The sequence below is a fragment of the Electrona antarctica genome, assembly GCF_951216825.1.
Source record: "Electrona antarctica genome assembly, chromosome: 2".
NCBI lineage: Eukaryota > Metazoa > Chordata > Actinopteri > Myctophiformes > Myctophidae > Electrona > Electrona antarctica.
Genome location: NC_136807.1, coordinates 53,926,917 through 53,954,368, shown reverse-complemented (window position 1 = coordinate 53,954,368; position 27,452 = coordinate 53,926,917). Strand labels below are relative to the sequence as shown.

General features: G+C 43.8%; 1 protein-coding gene across 1 annotated transcript in view; it reads left to right on the top strand.

The window, feature by feature from the left end:
• Positions 1 to 27,452, top strand: part of LOC306934163 (uncharacterized protein) — a gene marked incomplete at its 3' end in the record, with an annotated part of 363,058 nt that overhangs the window by 2,104 nt on the left and 333,502 nt on the right. Inside the window, exon 2 of the mRNA XM_079516681.1 lies at positions 3,637 to 3,801. Within this exon, the coding sequence (XP_079372807.1) occupies positions 3,637 to 3,801 (165 nt within the window). The remainder of the gene's footprint in view (positions 1 to 3,636; positions 3,802 to 27,452) is intronic.

Sequence of the window (27,452 nt, the reverse complement as noted above, 5' to 3'; positions counted from 1 at the left end):
TAAAAACACACATGAGAACTCATACCGGAGAAAAGCCCTTCACTTGTAAAGTTTGTAGCAAAGCCTTTGCTTTGTTGAGTACTCTAAAAATACACATGAGAACTCATACCGGAGAAAAGCCCTTCACTTGTAAAGTTTGTAGCAAAGCCTTTGGTGACTTGAGTACTCTAAAAAGACACATGATGACTCATACAGCAAGGGGAATTATTTAGCTGAACCAGAGGGCATAGCCATTAGTATAATCCCCCTGTATCCACCTGTTTCCAGTGTCCTATGAGACCTTGAGTGAAAGTTGTGCATAACTTCCTGTTGATTTATTTTATTTTGTTTTGTTTTAACCTAAGCTATCCGGATGTGGTAAACAGTGCTAGGTATTCAGGCCATTCACCACAAATAAAGAGGTTTACATTTATTGAAATCCGAGTGCATGTGTTGTTTTTGCTCTGGATCGTCTCCCTTGCATTTCTAGTGCTGCTGGATCACTGAATGAAACCCCGCCTAGTGGAGTGAACACAGGGTGTATCTGTCCTCCCATTGGCTAGTGCCTATCACTGCCGGGTCATAGTTCACCAATGCTGAACCCTAAAGCCAAATTCCAATACCCAAAATCTCGGCCACTCGCTCACTCCCACTTGCTCACTCTGGGTCATTCCAGCTTGACCCGTGGTGAAAAGCAAGCAAACACCATTTTCGTGCTCGGACACAGCCATCCAGGGAAACACATAGCTGTCTATAGGAGGCGTTGCACCACTCAAAAAGATCAGATGTGCCAAATTCCAATACCCAAAATCTCGGCCACTCGCTCACTCGCTCACTCTGGGTCATTCCAGCTTGATCCATGGTGAAAACCAACCAAACGCCATTTTCGTGCTTGAACACAGCCAGCCAGCCAGGGACACACATAGCTGTCTATAGGAGTTGTTGCACCACTCAAAAAGATCAGATGTTTTCCAGATGTAGAGGTAACTCAGTGTGTGTCTCCATCTCTGTGCTGCTCTAGTGTAGTGCACGTCTCTCGCCGTGTGTGCGTTTTTTACGTCCTGCTTGCGCATAGTGCACAGAGAGGACGACCAAGATGATTCGAGAAGTGCCATAGGCTCACGGAAGCCTTTCCCCTCATCACCTTGGCCGTCAAGGCGTCAACTCTGCACACGCTATGCACAAGCAGGAAGTCAGGGGAGTAAACAAAACCACACACACGACAAGTGACATTCATTGCACTAGAGCAGCTGACAGCGTTGACGACAGAGTCCTGGAAAATAACCGCTCACTATTTTGGGTTGTGAAGAGTTGAGGCCTATTCATAGTCCAGTTTTCGGTGAAGAGGTGACCACCGAAACGGTATTTAGTAAAAACAGAGACTGCGGCGTGAAGTCATGTTGTAGTTTTCAGTGGTCACCTTCACCGAAACCTTGACTATGAATTAGGGCTGGGCGATATGACAAAATCTCATATCACGATATAGAATTTTTTTTTATCACGATAACGATATACTCACGATATAGCATATTTTTTACGATACCGATTTTTTAATTTAAAAAATAGATTTTTGTTCAGGCTGAGTACTTTACTGTACTGTACTTGGGCTGTACTTGTGCTGTACTGTACTGTACTGTACTGTACTGTACTGTACTCAATTCAAATTTTCAATTCAATTTTATTAAAGTGTCAAATCACAACAAGTTGTCTCAAGACACTTTACAACCAACAAAGATCCACCCAGAGCAAGCAATATACTGTACTGTACTGTACTGTACTGTACTGTACTGTACTGTACTGTACTGTACTGTACAAGCTCTCCTCCCTGGCCTCTGTCTGTGTGTTAGGCTGCACAACAGTGACACTTGGTGGTGACAATAATTATGCTATTTCCGTCCTCGGACACAGGGACACACATAGCCAATTACAATATGTAAAATCACAATATCCAGTCTAATTATATGAATATAATACTGATGCCCTGCCCATGCATAGACAGGCCTAAAGCAAGTACAAAAATAATACAAAATTAAATAATAATAATAATAATAATAGTTATTATTATTATTATGACAATTAAAAAGCAAAAATAAAGAAATAAGACTTTCCCATTCAGACACAGAAGTACAGGCCTGTGTCTGCATTCAATTGTCTTAAGGAAAAAATAAATACCTCATGTCACTCACTGCCACAGTTGTTTCAGTTCATTTTAAGCTCTGTATAGGTTCTGTTGTAGTTGTAGTGTAGTTTGTTAAAGACGTTGGGAAGCTTAACGATGTTTAATTGACTACAGGCGATAGAGTGAGAGACAACGCGACCGCGTCGTTAACTCTCCATGCCCAGCTGTGCGTATGGGAGTGGATGTTTTTATTTTCCTTTTTTTATTTGTTATGATCACAACTTAAGTTAGCGTCTTGTGGTGTTGTTGTTGTTGGAAGCTGTTGCTGAATTAAGGACTTTTCAAATGGAATAATTTATTTGGAACAATAAAACAAGACAGGTAAGAGGAAAGACGTAGAAGAAGTTTGCACCCGACGGACAAGCTCAATTGTGCAACTGTGTAAAACATGCGTGGCTCACGCAGTTTATCAATTTGACCCAACATGAAACCTGCATTTATAAAAGTGAATGGCCAGTTACTTTAGTGTTACTCCGCTCTGAATCTCGTCAGCAATCATCTCCCTTCATGTTTGTTATGAAAAAACAGCACAGCATGGCTGGGCGCTGTGACGTAAAATACTGCCGTAACGCTTGTTTTGCGACACAACGATATAAACGATAGAGAACATTTTTCACGATAGACATTTTCTATCGTCTATACGATATATATCGTCATATCGCCCAGCCCTACTATGAATAGAACTTTAGCCTCGCAGACGATACCACTGCATGTATTTTATTTCTTTATTTTTTTTGCAATGGCAGATTCGTTTGGCTATGTGAGGCTAGTGAAGAGTGCCATCCTACTGCTGTAGCGTACGGATTAACATTTAGTTTTAGTTTTAGTTTTGAGTGTTGCAACCACTCCATTGCGGAGCTTTGTGTGTCCCTGGGTCCCTGGCTGGCTGGCTGGGTCCGTCCGAGCACGGCAATATCGTTTTTCACCACCAAGTGTCGCACATTAACTGTATATATATATATATATATATATATATGAGTATTTCGGGTGTGACAGTACAGTACAGTAGAGGGACCCCCGGGATCCCCGCACGGTAACTCTGTCATTTCTCGACCGATTCGGACACGGAGTGGCATGCCGGAACCGGCCCGCCACCCTGGCCGTGTTCCTGTGGGTCTGGAAGTTCCGGGGACCCCCACACAGTTTTGCACCACTCAGTTCACACGGTGTGTGATTTTGTATTAACGTGGGGGGCCTTGATGCAAATTCTAAACATGATGGGTGCAGCTGCAGAACTTGTGGCACTTAAAGGAACACAGTCAATGCACAGTTGTGCTCTCCTGTCAACTGATTGAAAAAGTAAAAGAGTAAAATCGATTGACACGTCTGTAAATGGCCACGACACGGCAACTCGCCAAATATGAGTCGTTTAACATCCCTAATTGAAGCCATTATTCGTGTCCCATCATATAAAGTCCTTATCCAGGTCACATCAAAATTCTTATTGTTAAAGTCCTTAATCTATTCCTTCATTCCAGACCAGTGTGTGGAGTCCAGTCTGCAGGTGAAGATCAGTCCTCCAGACACCACTGTTTCTATTAAACAGGAACCTGAAGACCACCTTAAAAAGGAACCTGAAGACCACCTTAAACAGGAACCTGAAGACCACCTTAAACAGGAACCTGAAGACCACATAGATCTCAGTAAGTTTCAAGCTCTTTACAGTTTACTATTTAGGCATTTAGCAGACGCTCTTTATCCAGAGCAACTTACAGTAAGCAAGGTAAGCACATTCATCAAATGTATAGAGACAGTGTAGCAGACAATTGCACGAGTCTCTCCGATCCGAGTCCGAGTCGAGTAGCAAGTCATTTGGTCCAAGTCTCAAGCAAGTCTCAAGTTTTTCTGTTGTGGGCAAGTCAAGTCAAGTCGAGTCTCAAGTTTTTACCCTCAAGTCCAAGTCGAGTTGCAAGTCGTCAAATCAATGACTCGAGTCGGACTCGAGTCGAGTCATCAAGTCTCGAGTCCAATACTCTGCCGGACAGGCCGGTTACTTAAGTTGTCCGAGTCAGCTTGTCTCAAGTCGAGTCGAGTCTGGAGTCATTGTCTTCCAAGTCAAGTCGAGTCTCAAGTTTTTACCCTCAAGTCCAAGTCGAGTTGCAAGTCGTCAAATCAATGACTCGAGTCGGACTCGAGTCGAGTCATCGAGTCTCGAGTCCAATACTCTGCAGTGTAGTGTCTCAGTGTGGTTGCCGTAGTCGCTTACATCCCACTAATATTGTCAACCAATTACAATGTCATGTTACTCCTGTGATCATGCGTAAGTAAGTCGGAGGGGATATATCCCCTAAAAATCATGTTTTTGCAACAAACGGTTATATTTTTTTAATTTGCGACCTAACCCAGGGTCCACTCTGTAAATCATTCATGTTCGAGCGGTAGATTAGATTAGATTAGATTCAATGTATTGTCACTGCACATAGTATACAAATACTTTGACAATGAAATGAAGAGCGGTAGCATGTGGGACTGCATGACGAACGCGCCCGTATAAATTTAGACACTGTCCCCAACCCTGAATCTAATCCTGTCTAGAATCTTTCAGACGCTTACGGTGGATGGGTCTGTTGTTTTGTGCCTGGATCAATGTTTTCCCTTGTTTAGCCCTGTGTTGGTCGATGTGTCCTTCAGATCTTTAAGTGATTTGGAAATTCTGTAACGCTTGAATAATTGGTCTTTTGACGCTTTGCTACAACCTCTGTTCAATTTTCTATGACGCTTGATTGTTTGGTCTGCTGCCCCTGCAAGGGAATTCATGTCTTTATAAACGATTGTAAAACATAGATTGGTTATGTAACCAACAACAGCCAATTAGCTACTACAAACATTATGCAAAGCTCGGCAAACCTGACTTCCTAGCGGAAGTTAGGTTGGTTACTCCGTGTAGCCAGGCAGAGTTTAGCCTCAGGGACCACCATACAATGCCTGCACTGGCACTTCCTCATTGTCAATCAGAGTGAGTATCTGTAGCCAGTCTACCAAACATAGGCTCTTGTTGTTGCTGGCCTGGCTGTGGGTCTTCCGACCTGGGTCTCATTGTTTTGTGTTCTTATCTTTCCCTGACTCGGTGAGCAACATTGATGCATGGTTATTTTTGATAATTGTATTAAGTAGTATTTAATCATTTTGTTACTCCCAGGTTGAGGTCATGTGTCTCGAGTCCTGAAGTGACGAGTCCATGTTCCAAGAGGGATAATGTGAAAGAACACAGACAAGCCAAGGTATATACTGTAAATTATTTGTTGTGGTGTTTATTTAGTTTATTTATTTTGCTTCTTACTAAATGTCTGTCTCTACTTCCGTAGTTATCACCACTGCTGTTTTGTTTAGCCTGAGTTTTATTGTTTGTTTTTATTGTTTATTGAGCCATTTCTTCTGTTAATACCTGGTTTTGTTTGTTTTCTCCCCAACACTGTGACGGACTGTACTGCCATTCCGGAGTCAACTGGGGCCGAGGGGTGCAGCCGACCAGTTACAGGGGTGCACATAGGATCACTATTACCCATGACATAGTAAGGTTGACTTTTGTGTGAACGCGAGCACCTCTCTGCACGGTGTCGCTCTTTCTCCGGCATGCTTTTGTGTTGAAGTTTGTGTGTTTAGTTTATGTCCTTTGGTTGTCAGTTTGGGTAAGGTTAGCTCCTAGTTTAACTCCCCTTGTTGGTTGGTCGACTGTTGCCTCCCCTGGCCCATTGGCCTTGAATGCAGTGGGTTTGTTTTATTGAGAATATATTGTTTTATATTAGGAGGTTGTAACATTCAATTATCTTGTATATTGTGGCTTTTGTAATGCACATGCTTTGAATTAGGAAATATAATAAATATAAAGTGTTTTACATTGTAAGGTTAATAAAACACCTCCTTGTGGTTGGGGGAACTTGTCTCAAGCCCTTGTCTCGAACTTGTTTATGTGGGGAACCCGATTTACCGGACATGTATTAATTTCCTTGATCATTCAAGGTGGCGTAGTCATAATATCTAAACTTAAGTTCCTTGCCAGCACCCGGTTGCATCCAGAAGAATAATAAAGTGTGACAATAACTGTAGTGTGGTCACACTAATAAATAATCTGTACATTGAAACTAGACAAACTGTATGATGCCAGGTCAATAAATTAACCCAGCATCTGTCTAAATAACATGCTATCTAAATTACATTTTAACCTCTGCATAAGACTGCATGGTGGTAAAGACTAGTCATGTGCTACGGCTAAGATGGAGTCTGAAGGGTTAAATCTAAGGATTCTGAGATCCACTCTTGTGGAGCTATCATCGGGTGAAAGTGTGTCGGTACTAAGGATGTGAAGATGAACCGGTGAATCGGTAATCGGTTTTTACATTAACAATGTGATTTGCATCGATGTGTTGACTCCTAGATCAATCTGAATGTACCATTAATCGGACTAGGGTTCAGTTAAAACATCTGATCCATCAGTGTTTCCATCATTCATTAGGGAATTTAGAGCGCAATAAAAACAGCCAAGCTTTTTTAACCGATGTGAATAGTGAATACTTTATTTTCCATGGTTGAGAACTGCACCTGAGAACTACTGTGTGCACTAGCTTTTCATGTAACAGAGGAAACTCTGCATGAAACAAATAATAATATCAATCTTTTACCGTTTCTCATTGTATCTTTTCCCTAGACTCCTTGCACCTCCCTGTGTTTTCCCTAGACGTCCTGCACCTCCCTGTGTGTAAAGAGGAGGTTTTCTCTGAAGAGGAGAGGAGCTCCAGTCTGGTACAGGAGGAACCAGAGCCTCCACACATTAAAGATGAGCAGGATGAGCTACTTCAAAGACCAGAAGAGGTTGATAGGCCAATGCTGACATTACTAGCAGTGAACAGTGAAGATGATGATGATGGTGAGAACAGAGCCTGTAGCCAGCACCTCAACTGAACACATGAAAACACAAGCTGATGTAGAGGACTGTGGAACATCACAACCAGCTAGTGATGAGCAGCTCCTCTCTTCACACTGTTCTGAATCTGACATCACTGAAGACTGTGATGAGTGGCAGCCCAGTGTAGATCAGTCACATTTAAACAAACTGAGGTCACACAAGACACAACGTGTGGAAGGACAGAGATTGTCTTTGAGCAACAAGATGTCTCGGGACCTGAAACCATCGAAAGAAACTCACTCCATGCAGAGTCACACAGGGAAGACGAGTTTTAGTTGTGCAGTGTGTTGCAAAAGGTTTAATCATGAGGGAAGTCTAAAAAGACACATGATGACTCATAGTTATACAGGAAAAAAGCCCTTCTCTTGTTCAGTGTGTAGCAAAGGATTGGGTGCCTTGTGTCATCTAAAAAGACACATGATGACCCATACAGGGGAAAAAACATTTACTTGTTCAGTTTGTAGAAAAGTCTTTAGTCAAAAGGGTAACCTAAAAGCACACATGACGACTCATACAGGAGAAAAGCCAGTTACTTGTACAGTTTGTAGCAAAGGCTTTGTTCAACAGTGATCTAAAAACACACACGAGAACTCATACCGGAGAAAAGCCCTTCACTTGTAAAGTTTGTAGAAACCCCTTTGGTGAGTTGAGTAATCTAAAAAAACACATGAGAACTCATACCGGAGAAAAGCCCTTCACTTGTAATGTTTGTAACAAAGGCTTTCGTGACAACGCTGATCTAAAAAGACACATGAGGACTCATACCGGAGAAAAGCCCTTCACTTGTAATGTTTGTAGCAACGTTTTTGGTATTTTGAGAAATCTAAAAGAACACATGAGAACTCATACCGGAGAAAAGCCCTTCACTTGTAATGTTTGTAGCAAAGCCTTTGGTCAGTTGAGTACCCTAAAAAGACACATGAGGATTCATACCGGAGAAAAGCCCTTCACTTGTAATGTTTGTAGCAAAGTTTTTGGTATTTTGACTAATCTAAAAGAACACATGAGAACTCATACCGGAGAAAAGCCCTTCACTTGTAATGTTTGTAGCAAAGCCTTTGGTCAGTTGAGTACCCTAAAAAGACACATGAGGATTCATACCAGAGAAAAGCCCTTCACTTGTAATTTTTGTATCAAAGGTTTTGGTATTTTGAGTAATCTAAAAGAACACAAGAACTCATACCGGAAAAAAGCCCTTCACTTGTAATGTTTGTAGCAAAGCCTTCGGTCAGTTGAGTACCCTAAAAAGACACATGAGGACTCATACAGCAAGGGGAAATAACCAGTTGAACCAGAGGGCATGGCCATCAGTATAATCGAGAGTTATGTATATAACCAAGGTTCTATGAATACCGGATGACCGCCAGAGGGGCGGTGTTTTCAACACCTGGATATACATCGCGCGCACGCGCAGAGGTCGAATATTAATACCAACACTGTCACTCGTGACCCCCTGTGGGCGTGAGCCACCTATATAGTTGCCCAGTTCACAGGGTTCATCCTCATGAAATCTTTTCGTCGGGATTCCGAGTGACAATGAACTCTGGCGGTCATCCGGTATTCATAGAACCGTAGTTATATACATAACTCTCGTTCTATTTCATACCTACTGACCGCCAGAGGGGCGGTGTTTTCAACACCTGGATGACTCATACCAACATGGTCACGAGGAATCTGCGCTTACCGAGGTCGGTTTGCAGATCTAATGGACAGCCAAACAGCCGTCACCACAGGGTGAGGGAGAGTCTGGTTGGCTGACTCTTGGCAAAAGCCCAAAACAGATTGAGCCCATTTGGCTGCACTGCAGCACAGATGTCCACCCCCTGGTCTGGCATGTCAAAATGCCTCTGGGGAGGCCTTGAGGCCTACTGAAGAATTCTACCTCAACGCAACAATCAAAGTACCTCTAAGTGTTGCGTTAGTCTCTGTTGAATCAAGGCACAGCCCTTCCTGTGCCCTTTATCACAGACAAAAACAACCAAACAGCCATCACAGCTATGCCGTGCCACAGAGCCCGGACAGGGCACAATAGGCAGGTACTAGAATGCTCCGTGCCTGGCTGTGGAGCAAACTAAAAATGATAGGCTAGCCAACGTGAAAGGCAGAAAGTCCTTGAAGACATAAGAGGGATTGGCGAATGGTAAACCCAGACCCATCGGCATCCCAGTCTCAGGCACCGGGCAGGGCCTGAAGACAACCTACTCACTTCCGTAGGGTCGCAGTGAGGGCAAATGGTACTAGCAGATAGCCATTTGAGAACGGCCCGATCCAAGGGCTGGGGACAAAGTCCATCCAAACCTGGTAGAGTGGTACCTCGTATCAGATGGTAGGGGGGACGATTGCTCGCCCCGTCAGTGTGGCTGATGGCATACCCACAATAAAGTGTGACAGGCGCTGTCCAGAGAGAGCGCAACCTTTATTAGAGCCATCATAGCCAATGAAGAGCCGTTCTGACCACCAAGTGCACGTGGTAGGTCTAACATAATAGGCTCTCAGGGCCCGTACTGGGCACAACAGTTCTCAATCACAATTACTCTCCTGGTGGAGAGGTTAAGGCTGCCAATATCACAGGCAGGTATTGAAAACACAGAGCAACATGGTGGTGCTTTGTCTCAACTAAACCACAGTTTACTTGTGTTGGCGTGCAACGCCCTGGTGCAGGATGCACAAGAATCAAGTAGGGTTCGGACAATAGGCATGATTGTCAGTGGTCAGTTTACGCAGCCGAAGGTGACCCGGGTGAGAATGCACCCTCTCCCTAAACTGTGACAGGGGATTCTGTCTCTGTAGGGAGGCCAAAGCACTTCATCGAGAAGCTGCAGTAGATGATTCGGCTGCAGTGGTAACCAAAAACGAACCTCTAGTCGCGTATAGCCCGCCCAATATGAAAAACAAATTGAGGCGGAAACATGGAAACTCATACTTCCTGACCGGTATGGTGGCACCATACTACTGTGCGACTGCCTCTGCCTATCCTGTGAAGAATACACGGCACCAAAAGTGGCAGTGTAGAGAAGACTTACAAGAAGTCGCCTGGCCAGGGGTGGGCCAGAGTGTCCTGCCCTAACGGTCAGTGCCGGAAGGGAGAGCTACAGTTGGCCACGCGCCAAGCGCTCAAGGCTAAAGATCCTGCTCTGCCGTACATATGCCCAGTGATACGAAACATCATCGGATCCAAGAGGCTTAAATGGGAAGCATGTCCGCCGCCTGGACTGTATACCCAACAAGAGCATTGCTATGAAACCAGCATGATGAGGCCAGACCTCCTGCAGAGACTGACTGGATCGAGCGACCCCTTAGTGGGTCGGAAGATAGACTGTTGACATATCATGTTACGAACAAAGTCTAAACATCCAAAGGGCCAAGTCCACTGAACACTGGCCCAGTACATCACAGACACTGGCTGGAGGTGGTAGGCAGTAGAGCGAAGCAGGCTCTTACTTAAATGCCTGTACATAACTGAAACAGTAACCCAACCGTATCCACGGTGGTAGGCAGAATTCTGGGGTTCGAGCCCCAGAAATTATAGACAGAACATGTAAAAGGGTGCAATGAAAGCAGCCCTAGAGAAGCAACTGTCTATGTCGCTTCGGTGTGCCTAACAACCAGAGGGACTGGCTGGCAGCACTGTACTCGTCCAAGACGAGACAGGTCAGTGGAAGCTGTCCGGCAGCCCCCCATTAGCTCTAAGAGTTTAAGCAAGGCCATGCTTGCAGACCATTCTCAATCTGGCACCGCCTGGAGCACATCCACTGTGCCCAGCATACATGACCAGAGGCAGCTGGTAGGTCTGAGATCGAGGATCAAGCGAAAACCACCCCCGTCATCAGTCACATCATGAATCAAGGAGAAACCTTCAGTTGAACCAACCTGCTTGTTCACCGTGCACTATGCTGCAAGGTCTGTTGGGTGGCAGGCCCAAACATCCGGCCTGGAACGACAGGCAGAGTGTTAAGTGTCCCACTGTACTTCCCTGAAAGTGGGGCCTGTTAGAATGCTGAGTCTATAATTGATGTGCAAGCTAGTTCAGCTGTACAGTTGCACATACGCAACATGTGTCCCCTGCATTTACCCATCTTATTGCTACTAGGAGCAATGAGCAGCCATTCTACAGCGCTCGGGGAGCAATTAGGGGCTCAGACCGGGACACACATGGACACATTGCTGGCCGGATCTGGCATTGAACCCGGGACATCCAGGGGCTCTGGGTCGCCAGGCGGGCTCACTAACCCGCCGTGGCCGCCCCTCAGGGCCACACTAGGCCCCAACATCATCAGGGTAGTTAGTTACCACGTAAGCTAACGCCTAGAACAAGCATCACCCATAGGTGCCGTGCCTGCGCATCAATGCGCGCAGGCCAGAGGGCCAGGATGAGGTGACCATTAAGGGACCGTCCAACACGTCCCAGTCCAGCTGCCGTGGCATGGATCTAGTTGGCAGACCAGTGACTCTACACTGCGTGCGGCCATGTGCAATAGACATACTAGCTCGAAGGCTTCATCTAGTGACACCACCAGAGAAGCAATGCTGGCATTAAGTCCAGGGTTAGGGACCCTGTCTCGTTGGTCACCCCCAGAAGGCAATCTAAAAGGTCAGTGCTACTCATCACAGACCACGAGTAGCGGCTCTGCAAACAGCAGGAAAAGAGCAGCACCCATGTATCAACCCATTAAGGCAGGAACAAGTCTGGGTTGCCGCTGCTATGTAAAGTATATAGCCATATGTATACTCTTCTCAATTCTTCAAATCGACATTTTAAATCATTCCGAGACCTAGGTCCGGATTCAGAAGGTGTTTACAGCATCGGCTCTAAATGGGTTAAGACGTTCTTAACCCGAGCAACTTGGTGGCCAAGAGTACCACCTTGAAATTTCCCCTAGTTGAGAGAGCATCATCTCACAACGCTAGCATCCCTGTGGGAGGCAAATCAGCCACAACCACGGCCAACACAGTTGGCATACGTGCCAGCAGTATGCAGCCACAATAACAGCAATATCTTCAAAATGGCCTTGGATCGCCTCGGGATCCCCCAGAATGAAGTTACTAATGCTGCTCTGGAGAGGAAGTCTGCAGCTCTCGGTATGGAGCTGTTTCCCTCGCGACCAGACTACGGATAAGCGGTTGGAGATGGATGGAAGAATGAACCACAGCCATAGCCTGTGTCCGGCGCCCAAGTCGAAACCTGACTACAGGCGCAAGTAATGGACCTCCTCTGTGGGACCAGAGAGGACCAGCATGTTGCACTAATCCATGAACGGCAGCAGAGCGAGACACTCTAAATACTACTGGTTATGTAGTTGTAGCGAAAGAGCGAGAATCACTCAAGCTACAGTGTCAAGTAGTGCCATAGTATAGTGGGAAAGCCAAATACTTGGACTGTCATATACCTCCAGATAATGGCAGCAGAGCGAAACACACTCTCAATGCCAGTGATAACGCGGCCAAAGCAGCGAGAACCAGTCAGCCACAGCGTTACGCTTATTGATCATCTGTACGCACAGTATGTCATTAATACAATGCAGACCTGGCGAAGAGTGGGGACCACTCAAGCCCGTGTCAAGTACACAATATGATAGTGGCGGGGCGGAACATGCCCTCGGTGCTAGTGAAAAATGACCATCAGTACACGCAGTATGTCAACAATACTATGTATGGCGAAGAGTGAAGGCCACTCAAGCCAGCTTCAAGCACAAAGTATGACAGCAGTGGAGCGAAACACACCCCCAGTGTCAGTGATAATGCAGCAAAAGAGCGAGAATCACTCAAGCTAGTGTCAAATAGTGCCATAGTATAGTGGCAAAGCCAAACACTTGGACTGTCATATACAACCATTTTAATACCAAGCATATTAATATCTGAACAGCAGCAGAGCGACGTACACTCAAGCTATGATAGCAAGTAATCATAGTATACTGCACATGTCAAAGCAGTAGTGAGTACCAGGTACACAATGTCGTGGTTATACGAAGATCTAACCCTCAGCAGTTCGCTATGGGACGCGTCCCAACTTGGGCGCGGATAACAGAAGTACTTATAGTACACTCACATTCTATTAAGTATATAAGAGAATGGGCCTCTTTTGTGTCATGACGTAGCACGTGCCCTCTCGACGAGGGCATAAAAGCACGTACTCGCGCATGCCTCGCTTATATCTCTTATAACCATGGTTACTGCGTAACCTTCAGAGAATGGCAGCAGAGCGAAACACTCTCTCAATGCCAGTGAACCAGCGCAATGGTAAAGCGATAGACGCTTGAAACATTATATTAGTAATTATACTGCCAAGCACAAACAAGTATTACCCGAACAGCAGCTGAGCGGATCACACTCAAGCTATGAGATACAAGCACTATGCGTATCTCAGATAGCAGTATACACTTAAGTTAAGCTGTGACGTTATGCACGCTGCAGTGACAACATTGTCATATTCCTGCTTGATATAACGAGCAAAACAAACTAGCAAGAGCTGCGTTTACAACTTGACATGCATTTTGAAAAAGTTTGTTCCTTAACCAGAAATCGTCTGGGGAGAAGCGCTCATTAACGTCACGACCACACAAACCTCCTCTTGGTAGACATCGTTGCAACCAAGCGCCACATATGTGGTAGATTGCACATCTGCGACAGAGCGAAAAACACTTCTTGCAGAAAACACGTGGAGAGGAGTGGTCGTTCAACATGACTAATCCTATAAATCAGTCAGAATAAGCGTCGCGGCAGCACGGGGACTGCCCAGTTACTGACGCCATAAAACATTGCTGTTGCTCATTTAGCATCGTGCGGCCATTCAACATGAGTATTGATTAATAGTCAAATAAGCGCCGCCGCGGTCGCTTTCGAGGCGAATCACACCTCTGCGAGCCACACAAACAGCACACCGACATTAAATACAAAGTTAGCTCTTAGTTAGTGAACACACAACCGCTAACCCTTAATGCATTAGTCGGGAGGATGGACAGATACTGCCGCAGTGCCGCCACCGACAATTCCACAAATCATACAAGCTGGATTCCAGCGAGCAAACACTGTCACCAACCCAATGTAACGCCACACAGCAAAGCGAAGATACCGCAAGGCTGTAGCAGGCACGCCCGCCGGGCAAGTAAAGTAGCACACAACTTACCTGTAGAAAATAAAGTCCAACATGATAGTTGGACCAGGGAAATAAGCCCGGCGGAAAAATTATCGCCGCCAACCATGGAGCCTCTGGAGGACGCAAGGTAGCCCCAACCGAACGGTTACGAGGCTTATAGGCATGGCCGGCGTCGAGAGCCCCCCCATACAGCCTCGAAGGGCTAGTAGCAGGAGCTCAATAAAATAAATCGTCCTGCGCTCAAAGGCGAAAAGATGAAAGAGGATGAACCCTGTGAACTGGGCACCTATATAGGTGGCTCACGCCCACAGGGGGTCACGAGTGACAGTGTTGGTATTAATATTCGACCTCTGCGCGTGCGCGCGATGTATATCCAGGTGTTGAAAACACCGCCCCTCTGGCGGTCAGTAGGTATGAAATAGAACTTTACTTTTGCTTTGTTTTTCTTCTTCTCCATCCCATCGTTCCAGTGTTGTATCTGTGTGGAGCGTTACATAGCGGTGGTTCACCCTGTGGTGTTTCTCAGGTACAAAGCTCTTCGGTACAGGGTGGCCTGTTGCTGCCCTGTCTGGCTGACGGGGCTTGCATTCAGCTTGTTATTGTTCTATCCGGTACGGTGTTTTCTTACTACTTCTTGATGGGCTTTTGGATGGTGTCCATTTCTGTGGTGTGTTTCTGCTGCCTCTCGGTCCTCAGAGCTCTGAAACAGCCTGGACCAGGAGAAGGACAGAGGGACAGTGGGGAGGGAAACGGCCTGAAGAGAAGAGCTTTTAGAATCATTCCGATCAGCTTGGTAGTAATGTCACTGACTATAATGAGCTGTATTCCCATTGTTGTGTTTCCACTACTGAATTATTCCACCATAGTTGCTGATACCATCGTATGTACAGTATCCATGATTTCAGCGTTTGTCCATCCATTGCTCTACCTCCACAAAGCTGGGAAACTGCCATGCTTCAAGGGGCTCTGAAAGCATGATAGATCTCTAATGCTGCGTTTACACGGGCAGATGCAAAATATGCAAAGATCACAGCATAGTTTGACGTGTTGTTGCTTTGTAAAAATCTGGGGTTGAAAAAAATCGGGTTGACGTCATCAAGCGTGTATATCCGTAGTGACGTGTGTCATTGCAGCTACAGATTATGTAGCTTTGCATCCGGAAGTTGAACCCAGCTCCGCTTCAATGTGTAGCTTTGTAGCTTTTGCAGCAGCCACAAACATCAGATGCATCTTTGTATCTTCATGCTGGCTTCCATTGACAATGAATGGTAGACTGTATCTTTGCATCTGCCCGAGTGTACAGGTTGTAATGAGGTCAAATCAGCAGACTGCTGGGCCAGTGCTGTCGCTTTGGCATTGGATCAACTTTGACCTGCACAATGAAAAACAGGAGTGTTCATGGCCATGGCCATAGCGTTGTGTCTTGGAGACCATATATGGGGACATTCCCGTATATGGGCTTAATATCCCTGATGATGTCATAGTGATGTCACGAGACCTGGTCACAATATATGGGGGCTTTCCCCCGATTTTGAGTGACAAAAATGTATGGGGACTTTGAGTGACAAAAAAACGCAAGATTTCATAGTTTAACATATGTGCTTACTATCAGGGATCTACGGGCTTAATTGCGACAGCAGGTCGCATTTACTATGATATGATACCTGATTTACTATCATCTCTGATGATGTCATAGTGATGTCACGAGACCTGGGCATATATAGTGCCCTGCAGGATTGTGAGTGACGATTGTGAGTGACAAATTGGGTGACAGATTGTGAGTGACATGATGTGACAAAAAACGCAAGGTTTCATAGTTATAACTGCGACCTTCGGTCGCAACAAATATAATCCAATTCTGCCACTGTGTCAGAGAAACCTATTTCATTTATTCAGCTATTTGATTTGTTGTTGTTTATTGAATGACTCGTGGTAATTAAGGGTTGTTGACAATTACACTGCAATTACTGCATTAGTATGTGCATTTTATGTATGTAGATTATATATTTTTATGGAAAAACATTGTTTCTCAGGTGAAATCTCCCCCCCCCCCCCACCCCCCAAAGACTTAAATTAAATATAATAGAAAATACCATTACTGCGTCAACAGTAAGATAGATCAACAAACTATATGCTACTATATAATTGGCGAAATTGGCATATAATAATAAGAAAGAGGCAAACATCGTGAAAATAGCTGATCTACAAGCTCACAACGAGCTTGTCAAACAGCTGTTATCACAATCTGCGGAACCAGTTCAAATAGGATTATGTTTGGGGGGTCGCGGCCTGAAAAGGTTGAGAACCACTGGTCTAAATAATTCATTTGGATTATTCATACAATGGAAGATTTATAATACCCACTGTCTATAATATGACCTGTTTATGAAATACCTTTAATTCATCTGTTTTTATTTTAATCATAATATGTGACTGTGATTGAACATGAAACATCGATGGAAAATAAAATGCCTTTGTTTGCTAGTGTGTATTGACTTAAACGTAGAGAACCAAACATATGACAACAACAAACTACTGTAACCCATTCCGAATACTGTGGAATTATTGTCATAGCTGGAGTTGTCTTTGAAGAGAGACATAGCGTGGAGCTTCCTATTGGATGAATCAACTAGAAAGGGGAACTCTGTTACATGTGTACATAATTTGCTGCATATGAACAGTGCCACAGTATGTAGCAGGTGTGGCGCCCTGTATGGGTGTATAAGTGAAATCACTTTAGGCCCTGTGTTGAGCATGCGAGACCTTTGTTTGTTTGTTTGATAAATGGTTAAAGCTCTATATTCTGATATCATATATTCATTGTAATAGTGTTTGTTCAGTCACAGGGATCTCCATGTCTGTTTAATAAACAATGTGAGAAGATTCAAATATGGCCAGTCTGGATCTGTTGCTGTTGTGTGAGATTGACCTGAGGGTCTACATCAGATCACAATGTTTGTTTTCTTTTAAAAAAGAAAAGACGTCTTTATACCACGGCTTGGTGTGTGCATGCCTGCATGGCTTCTACCCCTTTAACGTTAGAGGTTGTGGTGACAGCAGCTCCAATGAGTCTCGCTTCAGTTCAAACATGTTGATGTCTGGGCCAGAGGTTTGCATTGAACATCCATCTGTGGTACTTTCTGCATCATCGAGCGCCACACATTATTTGAATGTCACACGCAGGCCTATTTTAGACTAAACTAGACAGGGTGGCAAATATGAGGCATTAAGAGTTCAAGACACAGAGCATAATAAACACATTATACAAGAATTTAGAAACAGCAAAAAATAAAATTGAAGAGTAGAAAAACTCAGCGGAAAGGTTATTACGGCCTATAGTGAAAAGAGGCGATCTACAAGCTCACAACGAGCTTGTCAATCATCTGTTATCACAACATGTATCTGCGGAACCAGTTCAAATAGGATTCTCTTGGGGGGTCGTGGCCTGAAAAGGTTGAGAACCACTGGTCTAAATAATATGACCTGTTCATGAACAATTGTTTATTCATTCATTTCGATTATTCTTACAATGGAATATTTATAATACCCACTGTCTATAATATGACCTGTTTATGAAATACCTTTAATTAATCTGTTTTTATTTTAATCATAATATGTGACTGTGATTGTGTGCAATGGCAATATTACAGCCAAGATGTTTTGTTGATTCTTTTGAGAATTGCACTTTATCTTTTCGATTTTGACAGTAGAAGACGATAACTTGTTCACTTGTTCAGATTTAAGAGTTATGTGTTCCGTGGATCTATTTTTAAAGAAAATTGTAGATCAGCTTGATGTCATATCTGCAGTCTGCACTGTATATACCGTACCTTTTCAGGAGAGCAGGCCATAAGATCAAGGTCATGTACATGAAACATGTCTCGTTTTATTTTTAAGTATCAAATGACTGAAAAAGTAATATGTTTCTTCATTGTGTCATTTGACACTAAAAAATAAAATGAGACATGTTTCATATTAAAACTATAAATCTGTGTCTGTATTACATATTCAAACCTATGTATTTTACTAATACTAAACAACTAAGACTAGACTAGATTAACAACAAATACTTTCAGAAGACTAAATGGGACTAAAGACTAAATGTGTGTTTTCAAAAGACCAAGACTAAATCAAAATAATTTACACTGGTGTTCACTGTTCATTTGAATAGTTGTTGTTTTCAGAAGGACATTGAGAAGAGTTGTTGAAAATGTTAACTTGTGTCATTGTTATATCAGGTCAACTGTGTTCAAATCCATCTTCTGTATCGGTTACAGGACACACACAGAGCCTTAAGATGAACGACACACTGGCGAATGGCATCTACTCCTCCATCCCCTCTTTTTCATCAGATGACAACACCGGTCTGGCCCTACAGATTACTATCAACTCCATCAAGCTCATCCTGGGTCTGCCCATCAACAGCTACGTTCTGTGGCTGATACTGAGTGGAGCTGGTGGGACGATCGCCTCCGCGTTCTTCTATCTCAACCTGATCGTATCTGTGATCATCTCTACCTTGACCGATGTCTTGTACTTTGCCTGGCTCTTCAACTTCATTTTGGACATGGCTAATAGATTTGCTTTTGTTTTGTTTTTCTTATTCTCCATCCCATCGTTCCAGTGTTGTATCTGTGTGGAGCGTTACATAGCGGTGGTTCACCCCGTGGTGTTTCTGAGGTACAAAGCTCTTCAGTACAGGGTGGCCTGTTGCTGCCCTGTCTGGCTGACGGGGCTTGCAGTCAGTTTGTTAATTGTTATATCTGATACGGTGTTTCCTTACTACTTCTTGATGGGCTTTTGGATGGTATTTGATATGTTGTTGTTTATTGAATTTAAAGAATTACTCGTGGTAATTAGAGATGTTGACAATTACTCTCATTGCATTGATGTTTAACATATGTAGATACATTTTTAATGGTAAAGCATTGTTTCTTAGGTGAAATCTACCCCCCCCCCCCCCCCGCCCCCCAGGTGATGGTAAAGTAAAAAAAAAAGTAATACCTTAAAGTTTTATTTTATTTTCTATTATATTTATTTTTTGTTTAAGGCTTTAACAAAAGATATACATTAAATATAATAGAAAATACCTTCACTGCTAGGCGGCTATTATAAAACCAGTCAAATATTGGCAAAATTGGCAAAAAATATTAGAAAGAGGCAACCATTGTGAACATAGCTGATCTACATGCTCACTAGCCTGGCTAATAAGCCAGACTAATATCACACAACACTGTCGCGGTATATCAGTCTGGGCTGGCTCCACTTGGATTTCATTTCCCGGGGAACATTTTCTCTTTGACGCAATTGGTCAGAGCTACTGTCAGTCAAAAGTCTCAAGCATTGAACGTCACTGTACCAAAGCCCGCCCATATTGCATACCGTGTCCCGATTGGTCCGACCTGTTCTCGATTGTAGGAAAGAGGCGTGCTACTGAGCCTCGCCAGACCGAAATCCGCTGGTAGGCAACTTTTTTTTGCCAACGGCTGATTCGGTCTGGTTTATTAACCAGGCTACATGCTCACAACGAGCTTGTCAATCGGCTGTTATCACAACATGTATCTGCGGAACCAGTCCAAAAGGATTATTTTGGGGGGTCTTGTCTTGGCCTGAAAAGGTTGAGAACCACTGGTCTAAATTAAATGACCTGTTCATGAACTATTTTTATTAATACATTAATTTGGGTTATTCATACAATGGAACATGACGCATGTGACAGATTAATACCCACTGTCTGTAATATGACCTGTTCATGAACTACTTTTAATTAATCTGTTTTTCATCATCACTCATAATGTGTCACTGATGGAACATGAACCATTGATGGAAAATACAAATCTAGTGAAGAAACTTTGGTTGCTGTGTATTGACTTTAAAGTTTAAACGTACATAACCAAACATAGTCCACAATCAGAGTCTACAAGTTGAATAGGCCTACTACGTTGAAATGGGCCATCAAGTCACACTTCTTAGAGCACCCCCCCCCCCCCCCCCCACAGGAGGTGAGGGGGTGTCGGGTGGGTCACAACAATGCATTCCATTCCAAGACTGCCACCTACAACAGACATCAACGCGCCTCTTGGAGGACCCCTTGGAGCACCCCCCCCCCACACACACACACACACACACACACACACACAAATTGAATAGGCCTACTACGTTGAAATGGGCCTTCAAGTCACACTTCTTAGAGAACCCCCCCCCCCCCACCCCACACACACACACACACAGAGATAGTGGGGTGGAAATAACGAGACAGGCAGTGGTCTGTATAGTAGTGCTTTTAATTGACATGGTATGTATTATGTCGCTATGAATCACGCTGGATTATAATTTCTTCACATCCCTATATTCTTCTCTCTTCCTATCTCCCCCTTGGTCTGTCTTATTAACCAGGCTAATCTCCCCCTCTCTCTCTCGCACTCCCCCCCCCCTCTCTCTCTCTCTCTGCCACATGCAGCGAGAGGGGACTCACTCACGCCCCCCCCCCCCCCCCCCCCCCCCCCCCCCCCACACACACACACCTGATGTATTTTATAGTGATATATGTGAGCATTTTTTTAATTAAAACCTGTGAACGAAGTATTGTGTCATAAGTTCTTAAATTGTAGAGCCCATGGGCAATTTTATTAACACATTTCACATTATAATTATGTTAGTGAAATGGGTATGGAGACATGGGAAGTTACTGAACAAACAATATAACAATGATTACTAGAGCTATTTTAAAAATAAAAGTGCAGTCATCACAACCCCATTGAAACTAATTCCACACACCTGAGTGCTCCTCATTCCCTCAGAGCAACACAAGCTGAACACTGACTTAAAGACTTAAAGTTGTCCCAGTGTCCCAGGTTTAGACAATACAGTTGTTGCTGTTGTTAATAACAATGTAATGATGGATATAGGATAGGATTATTATAAGGATAATGACTTATCCTGATTTATCCTGACTTATCCTGGTCATGAATTATTAATAATGCCTTATTACACTATGGACACATGTTTCTGCACACAGGCCTACACATTACACAATGGGATTTCACTGTAAATATACGCGATTCAATGAGAACAATAGAGCACAATTGGCTATGAGACTTTGAGGATTTGACAATATACTAATTTGTTGTTATGCCTTGACCAGTCCTGTACAGAAACCCCACCACTGTCTTCTAAAGTCCATCCACTCCGCCATCTCCCGCCTACAGAGGGTCCTGTATTTAAATCCCTAAACGGCCTTGCCCCTTCCTATATTTCTGAACTAATAACTGCTCCCCCTACCACCAGGACACTCAGATCCTCCACTCTCAAACTCATTGCAGTCCCCCCTTCAAATCTGAAAAGAAAAGGTGATCGTCTGTAGCTTGACTTATATACACTTTGGAATAATCTTCCACACAGATTTTGGACCATTTTAGTCTGGCTTTTAATACAGTGTGACATTTATTGTTTATTGTTGTTCATTGTTTTTGTTATTTTGTTTGTTTGTTCTACTATTGCACTGTGATATACTACGGTCTACCTGTTCTCTGGAAAGCACTTTGGGTCAACTGCTGTTGTTTTTAAATGTGCTATATAAATAAAATTGACTTGACTTGACTAAAGTCGGGGTGTGCGTACAGGGTGTGCGGTATTATACTTGTAAAAGACAAGATGTGAAGGCTTGTGTACTAATTATGAAGACTGTTTGCAATCATTTTAGGCGGTGGGTGGCAGTTTGTGTTTTGGAAGACAAATAGTATTTTGTTGTTTCTTCACACAGAGCTGGTTCTATGTTACTGAAAGAATGTGGAGCAATCCTCTTATGGCTCTGCTGCAGTAACAATTAATTATAATTAATATCCACTTATTCAATATTGTTAGACTATACATATATTATCCAGATAGCCAGATACTCTATATTGGATATAGATATATTCATATATTAAATATGAAGCTTAGAAAGCAATCTCACTGTAACGAAGACTCTGACTAGGACGTTGGGCTATATGATATATGACATGTTTAGTATGACAATCCCTATATTTGGGCCCGAGCCGACCTAGTGCTGATATCGATAGATATGGTAGAACCATATATGGATAGAACCATATATGGATAGAACCATATATGGATAGAACCATATATGGATAGATTTAACTGGCTTAGTCATCGTGACAAGCCTGGTCGGAGAATATATAGAGGGTCGGCTTCAGGGAGAAGGCAGAGGTCGAAGCATCCTGGTTTAAGTTCTAACCGGACACCACTGCGGGGGTCCTAACCTAAGTAATCAGCAATACAGCCTTGAGCTATTTTATATGGTCCTTCGGAAGCACGGATTAGGGCTTGCCGCAGTAACGGGATGCTGAAGTCTTCCAGACACATACGAACCAAGGTATCTGGCTTTACAACCCATATACCTTGAATAGCTTATATGACTCAGTGGCAAGATTCTAACCAGATGGTAACCCAGTTGCTGCCAGAGCCTGAACACTCTGGCAGTCCTGGCTGCTCCGCAGGTGAGCAGCAGTATCTCAAAGTTGTGAGATCCCCCCCTGCTGTCAGAGCACGAACGCTCTGGCGGTCCTGGCTGCTCCTTAGGTGAGCAGCAGCATCTCGAAGCTGTGAGACCGCCCAGTTGCTGCCAGAGCCTGATAGCTCTGGCGGTCCTGGCTGCTCCGTTAGGTGAGCAGCAGCGTCTCGAAGCTGTGAGACCGCCCAGTTGCTGCCAGAGCCTGATAGCTCTGGCGGTCCTGGCTGCTCCTTAGGTGAGCAGCAGCGTCTCGAAGCTGTGAGACCCACCCTGTTGCCAGAATCTGGATGCCAGAATCTCGGAGCCGTGAGACCTCCCCGGCCCTTAGAGTCAGAGAGCACTGGTGATGTGCAGGAGAGAGAGAGCACTGGTGATGTGCAGAAAAGAGAGAGCACTGGTGATGTGCAGAGCATTGGTGATGTGCAGAAAGAGAGAGCACTGGTGATGTGCAGGTAAGAGAGAGCACTACTGGTGATGTGCAGAGCACTGGTGATGTGCAGGAAAGAGAGAGCACTGGTGATGTGCAGAGCACTGGTGATGTACAGGAGAGAGAGCAACCATTGACAGGGAACGCCCTTAATGGGTGGCATGTGATTTGATCTTGAGGTTTTTATGACCCACCGTAACATCAAAGGAAGAAAGCGCGAAGCTTGGACGCCCTCAATGGGGTGGCTTGAATGGCTGACGTTTGCTGTTCAAGCCTCAGTATGCTTGTATTGAGGTGGCCTGAGGGGTCTACTGTTCAAGCCTTCTTGATATGGTACAGATTTCCATGGGAAATCTGGGGGTGGCAATGAGTGTAACGAAGGCTTTCACCTAGAGCTTCTGGTGGATATCATGAGAGCATTGTCTGGACAGCATGATGATGCAAGGGCATCGGAGCTATATCAACCCTCCCATAGATGTTGGAGCAGTCGGAGGACGGCAGAGGCTTCGATGCAAGGGCATCGGAGCTATATCAACCCTCCCATAGATGTTGGAGCAGTCGGAGGACGGCAGAGGCTTCGTTCACCGATAGGATATCGAGATGAAAGTGCAAGCTGACAGACCAGAAGTCCAGGTTCATAGGGACCGAAGTAGTCCAGCAAGGAGGCTGGACGGTCACTCTTGCAGAAATGACCATGAGCATAACCGGAGACGAACAGTCATCATGCATGGTACGGTAGTAGCACCCAATTCTGCCGATCGTACACCAAGTAACCAGCAAGACGGCAAGAAGCCGTATGTCAGTACTGTAATAGCGGCACACACCATCTTGGGGTATGCGGCAGGTTCAAACGACTGAGTTTAATGGCGAAACGAGATTTGATATGACAGATGAAGCTGTGTTATCAGCAATAGACGTCGTCATGCAGGCAAGAAACTGTAAACTACAGACTAGGAGTGAAATGTGGTGGAAGGCACCCTCTGGCTCTTCACAGTATTAATAGGAGCCGGACCCGGTTGAACCGGAGAGCAGATGAACCTTTGCGTAACCCTAGGATTTACAAGAGGAATTACCGCAGCCAGCAATCTTGACTATAGCAGGAGAGTCCTTGCATGTGGGCTATCCACCGCCTAAAGGGAGAAATGTCATGTTAAAGGTGTGCGAAGTTCTAATTTGCAATTGTGGCAGAGTAATGGAAGTATATGCAGTTCTGGATGATGGTTCAGGGCGAACCATTTTGTTACACACAGTTGCCAAGCAGGTCGGATTGAAGGGTCAACCTGAAGAGTTGCGTATCAGAATCATGAGAGATCTTCAAGTTTTGCACGGGGTGGCTGTATCTTCCGAGGTATCTCCTGCCGTACAGCCAAACCAAGTCAAGAATATTGAGGGAGCATTGATCGCCAAATAGCTTGGATTGTGAGCATACACAGATCGTCAGCAGACTAATGGAGAGAGATTAAGATCTTCGAGAGCTTCCCTTGCTGGATAACTACCAGGCCTGGCCTGTTAGAACCTAGCCGAAAGAAAGGACAATTGTCTGAGTCTTCTGGTATAGATTTCAACGTGAAATCTGGGGTGGCTGTAACGAAGACTCTGACTAGGACGTTGGGCTATATGATATATGACATGTTTAGTATGACAATCCCTATATTTGGGCCCGAGCCGACCTAGTGCTGATATCGATAGATATGGTAGAACCATATATGGATAGAACCATATATGGATAGAACCATATATGGATAGAACCATATATGGATAGATTTAACTGGCTTAGTCATCGTGACAAGCCTGGTCGGAGAATATATAGAGGGTCGGCTTCAGGGAGAAGGCAGAGGTCGAAGCATCCTGGTTTAAGTTCTAACCGGACACCACTGCGGGGGTCCTAACCTAAGTAATCAGCAATACAGCCTTGAGCTATTTTATACTCACAGTTAGCAGTTTTTTCTAGAATGTTGCATAGAGCATGACCTGGGGGAGGAGTCAGAGAGGGGTGGAGCACATGCAGCAGTTTGTTAGGTTGATATTGGTGGTTCCACTCTTTGGCCAATCAACACCATCAGCAGTTAGTGGTTCCACCTCAGGCTCTCCAGTATAAGAAGAGTTTGTAGTTGTTCTCCACAACTCCTCCAGGATATCTATACTTTCTGATCACATCTGACTGTGGACTCCAGACTTCAGCTGAAGATGAACTCTCTCAACACACCCAAGGATCATCAAGACCTCTGTAAGTTACTTACTGTGTCTATATGGATATACAGCATGCCATAAGGATGTTTTTTTATCTAGTCATTTGTTTGTTTTGATTTATTTTAGCATTGACGACCCGTTGTCATGTATTTTCTAAAATATAAAATGATTGTAGAATCGAATTATAAATGGATGCTAAATTGATAATAGGGTACATTAACTTACTTATTAACGTACATTATAGGTTTTGCTATTTTAAGTCCAGGAATGCCTCTAAACAACCTTTCCTTTGTCTTTGTTTCCAATTCAGTGTTAGTTCAGTCTGGCTTCCCTGTTCTACCAGAGGTGAATGATCAAAGAAGCTTGGCTAAGCAAAAATGCCACTGCTGTGATCAGTGTGGTAAACGCTTTCCTACAATGTCTAGACTTAAAACACACCAGACCATTCACACTGGAGAGAAACCCTTTGGATGTGATCAGTGTGGTAAACGCTTCCCTACAATGGGACATCTTAAAACACACAAGAGAATTCATACTGGAGAGAAACCCTATGGATGTGATCAGTGTGGACAACATTTCTCTGAAATGTCCAGCCTTAAAAGCCACCAGAGAATTCACACAGGAGAGAAACCCTATAGGTGTGATCAGTGTGGACAACATTTCTCTCTAATGTCCAGCCTTAAAACACACCAGAGAATTCACACTGGAGAGAAACCATATGGATGTGATGATTGTGGACAACACTTCTCTACAATGGGAAATCTTAAAACACACAAGAGAATTCATACTGGAGAGAAACCCTATGGATGTGATCAGTGTGGACAACATTTCTCTGGAATGTCCAACCTTAAAAGCCACCAGAGAATTCATACTGGAGAGAAACCCTATGGATGTGATGAGTGTGGACAACACTTCTCTACAAAGGGAAATCTTAAAACACACCAGAGAATTCACACTGGAGAGAAACCCTATGGATGTGATCAGTGTGGTAAACGCTTCTCTTGTTTGTCTGACCTTAAAACACACCATAGAATTCACACTGGAGAGAAACCCTATGGATGTGATCAATGTGGACAACACTTCTCTCAAATGTCAAGCCTTAAAACACACCAGAAAATTCATACTGGAGAGAAACCCTATGGATGTGATGAGTGTGGACAACACTTCTCTACAAAGGGAAATCTTAAAACACACCAGAGAATTCACACTGGAGAGAAACCCTATGGATGTGATCAGTGTGGTAAACGCTTCTCTTGTTTGTCTGACCTTAAAAAACACCAGAGAATTCACACTGGAGAGAAACCATATGGATGTGATGATTGTGGACAACACTTCTCTCAAATGGCACACCTTAAAAGCCACCAGAGAATTCACACTGGAGAGAAACCCAAATGATTTTTTTGTTGATTTTGTTTAACTTGGATGGATTTTCTTATTGGACATTTTCAAGACATTTTAAATTAGAAACATCGTCTGTGACAGGAAATAAATTAGCACCTAATCACATTTTGTACATACATGTGTAAGTATGGATGAAATAAAACGTGTTACAAAATACATATTGTGTACGTTCTTATATATTATGGCTACAGCCATTGGTCAAATATATGAAAGGAGTCACAGACGTCCATATACAAGCTTCCCATTGTATTTTCAAACACCATTTTAACCATGTTAGATTCATTGAACATATCCTGACGAAGACCCGAAGGGGTCGAAACGTTGTATCCTCTTCTCCATGAAATAAAAATGTTGAGCTCAAGGCCGGTGTGCGAACTCCATCTCCTTTCATCAGATTCATTGAAAACACCCATATTCTGGTGACTGTCATAATGTGTGAGGGTGAGTGATTTTTATTACTTTTAATTCATTTTTTTATTTTCTAGTTTTTCTACTTGATGAGGCATTTCTGTCTCTTTTTATATTTGACATTGCACGTTGACATCACAAGATGTATTCTCTCTCTTTCCTACTCAGATCATGCATCTCAAATGGCCAATTCTCTGGTTACCATTTCAGATTTGGCCCATGGGCCTTCTCTTCATAGTACTGGTCAATTTTATTATTAACACATTTCACATTATGAAATAGTAATAATTATGTTAGTGAAATGGGTATGGAGACGTGGGAAGACCTCTGTTACTGAACAAACAATTATTAGTATAGCTA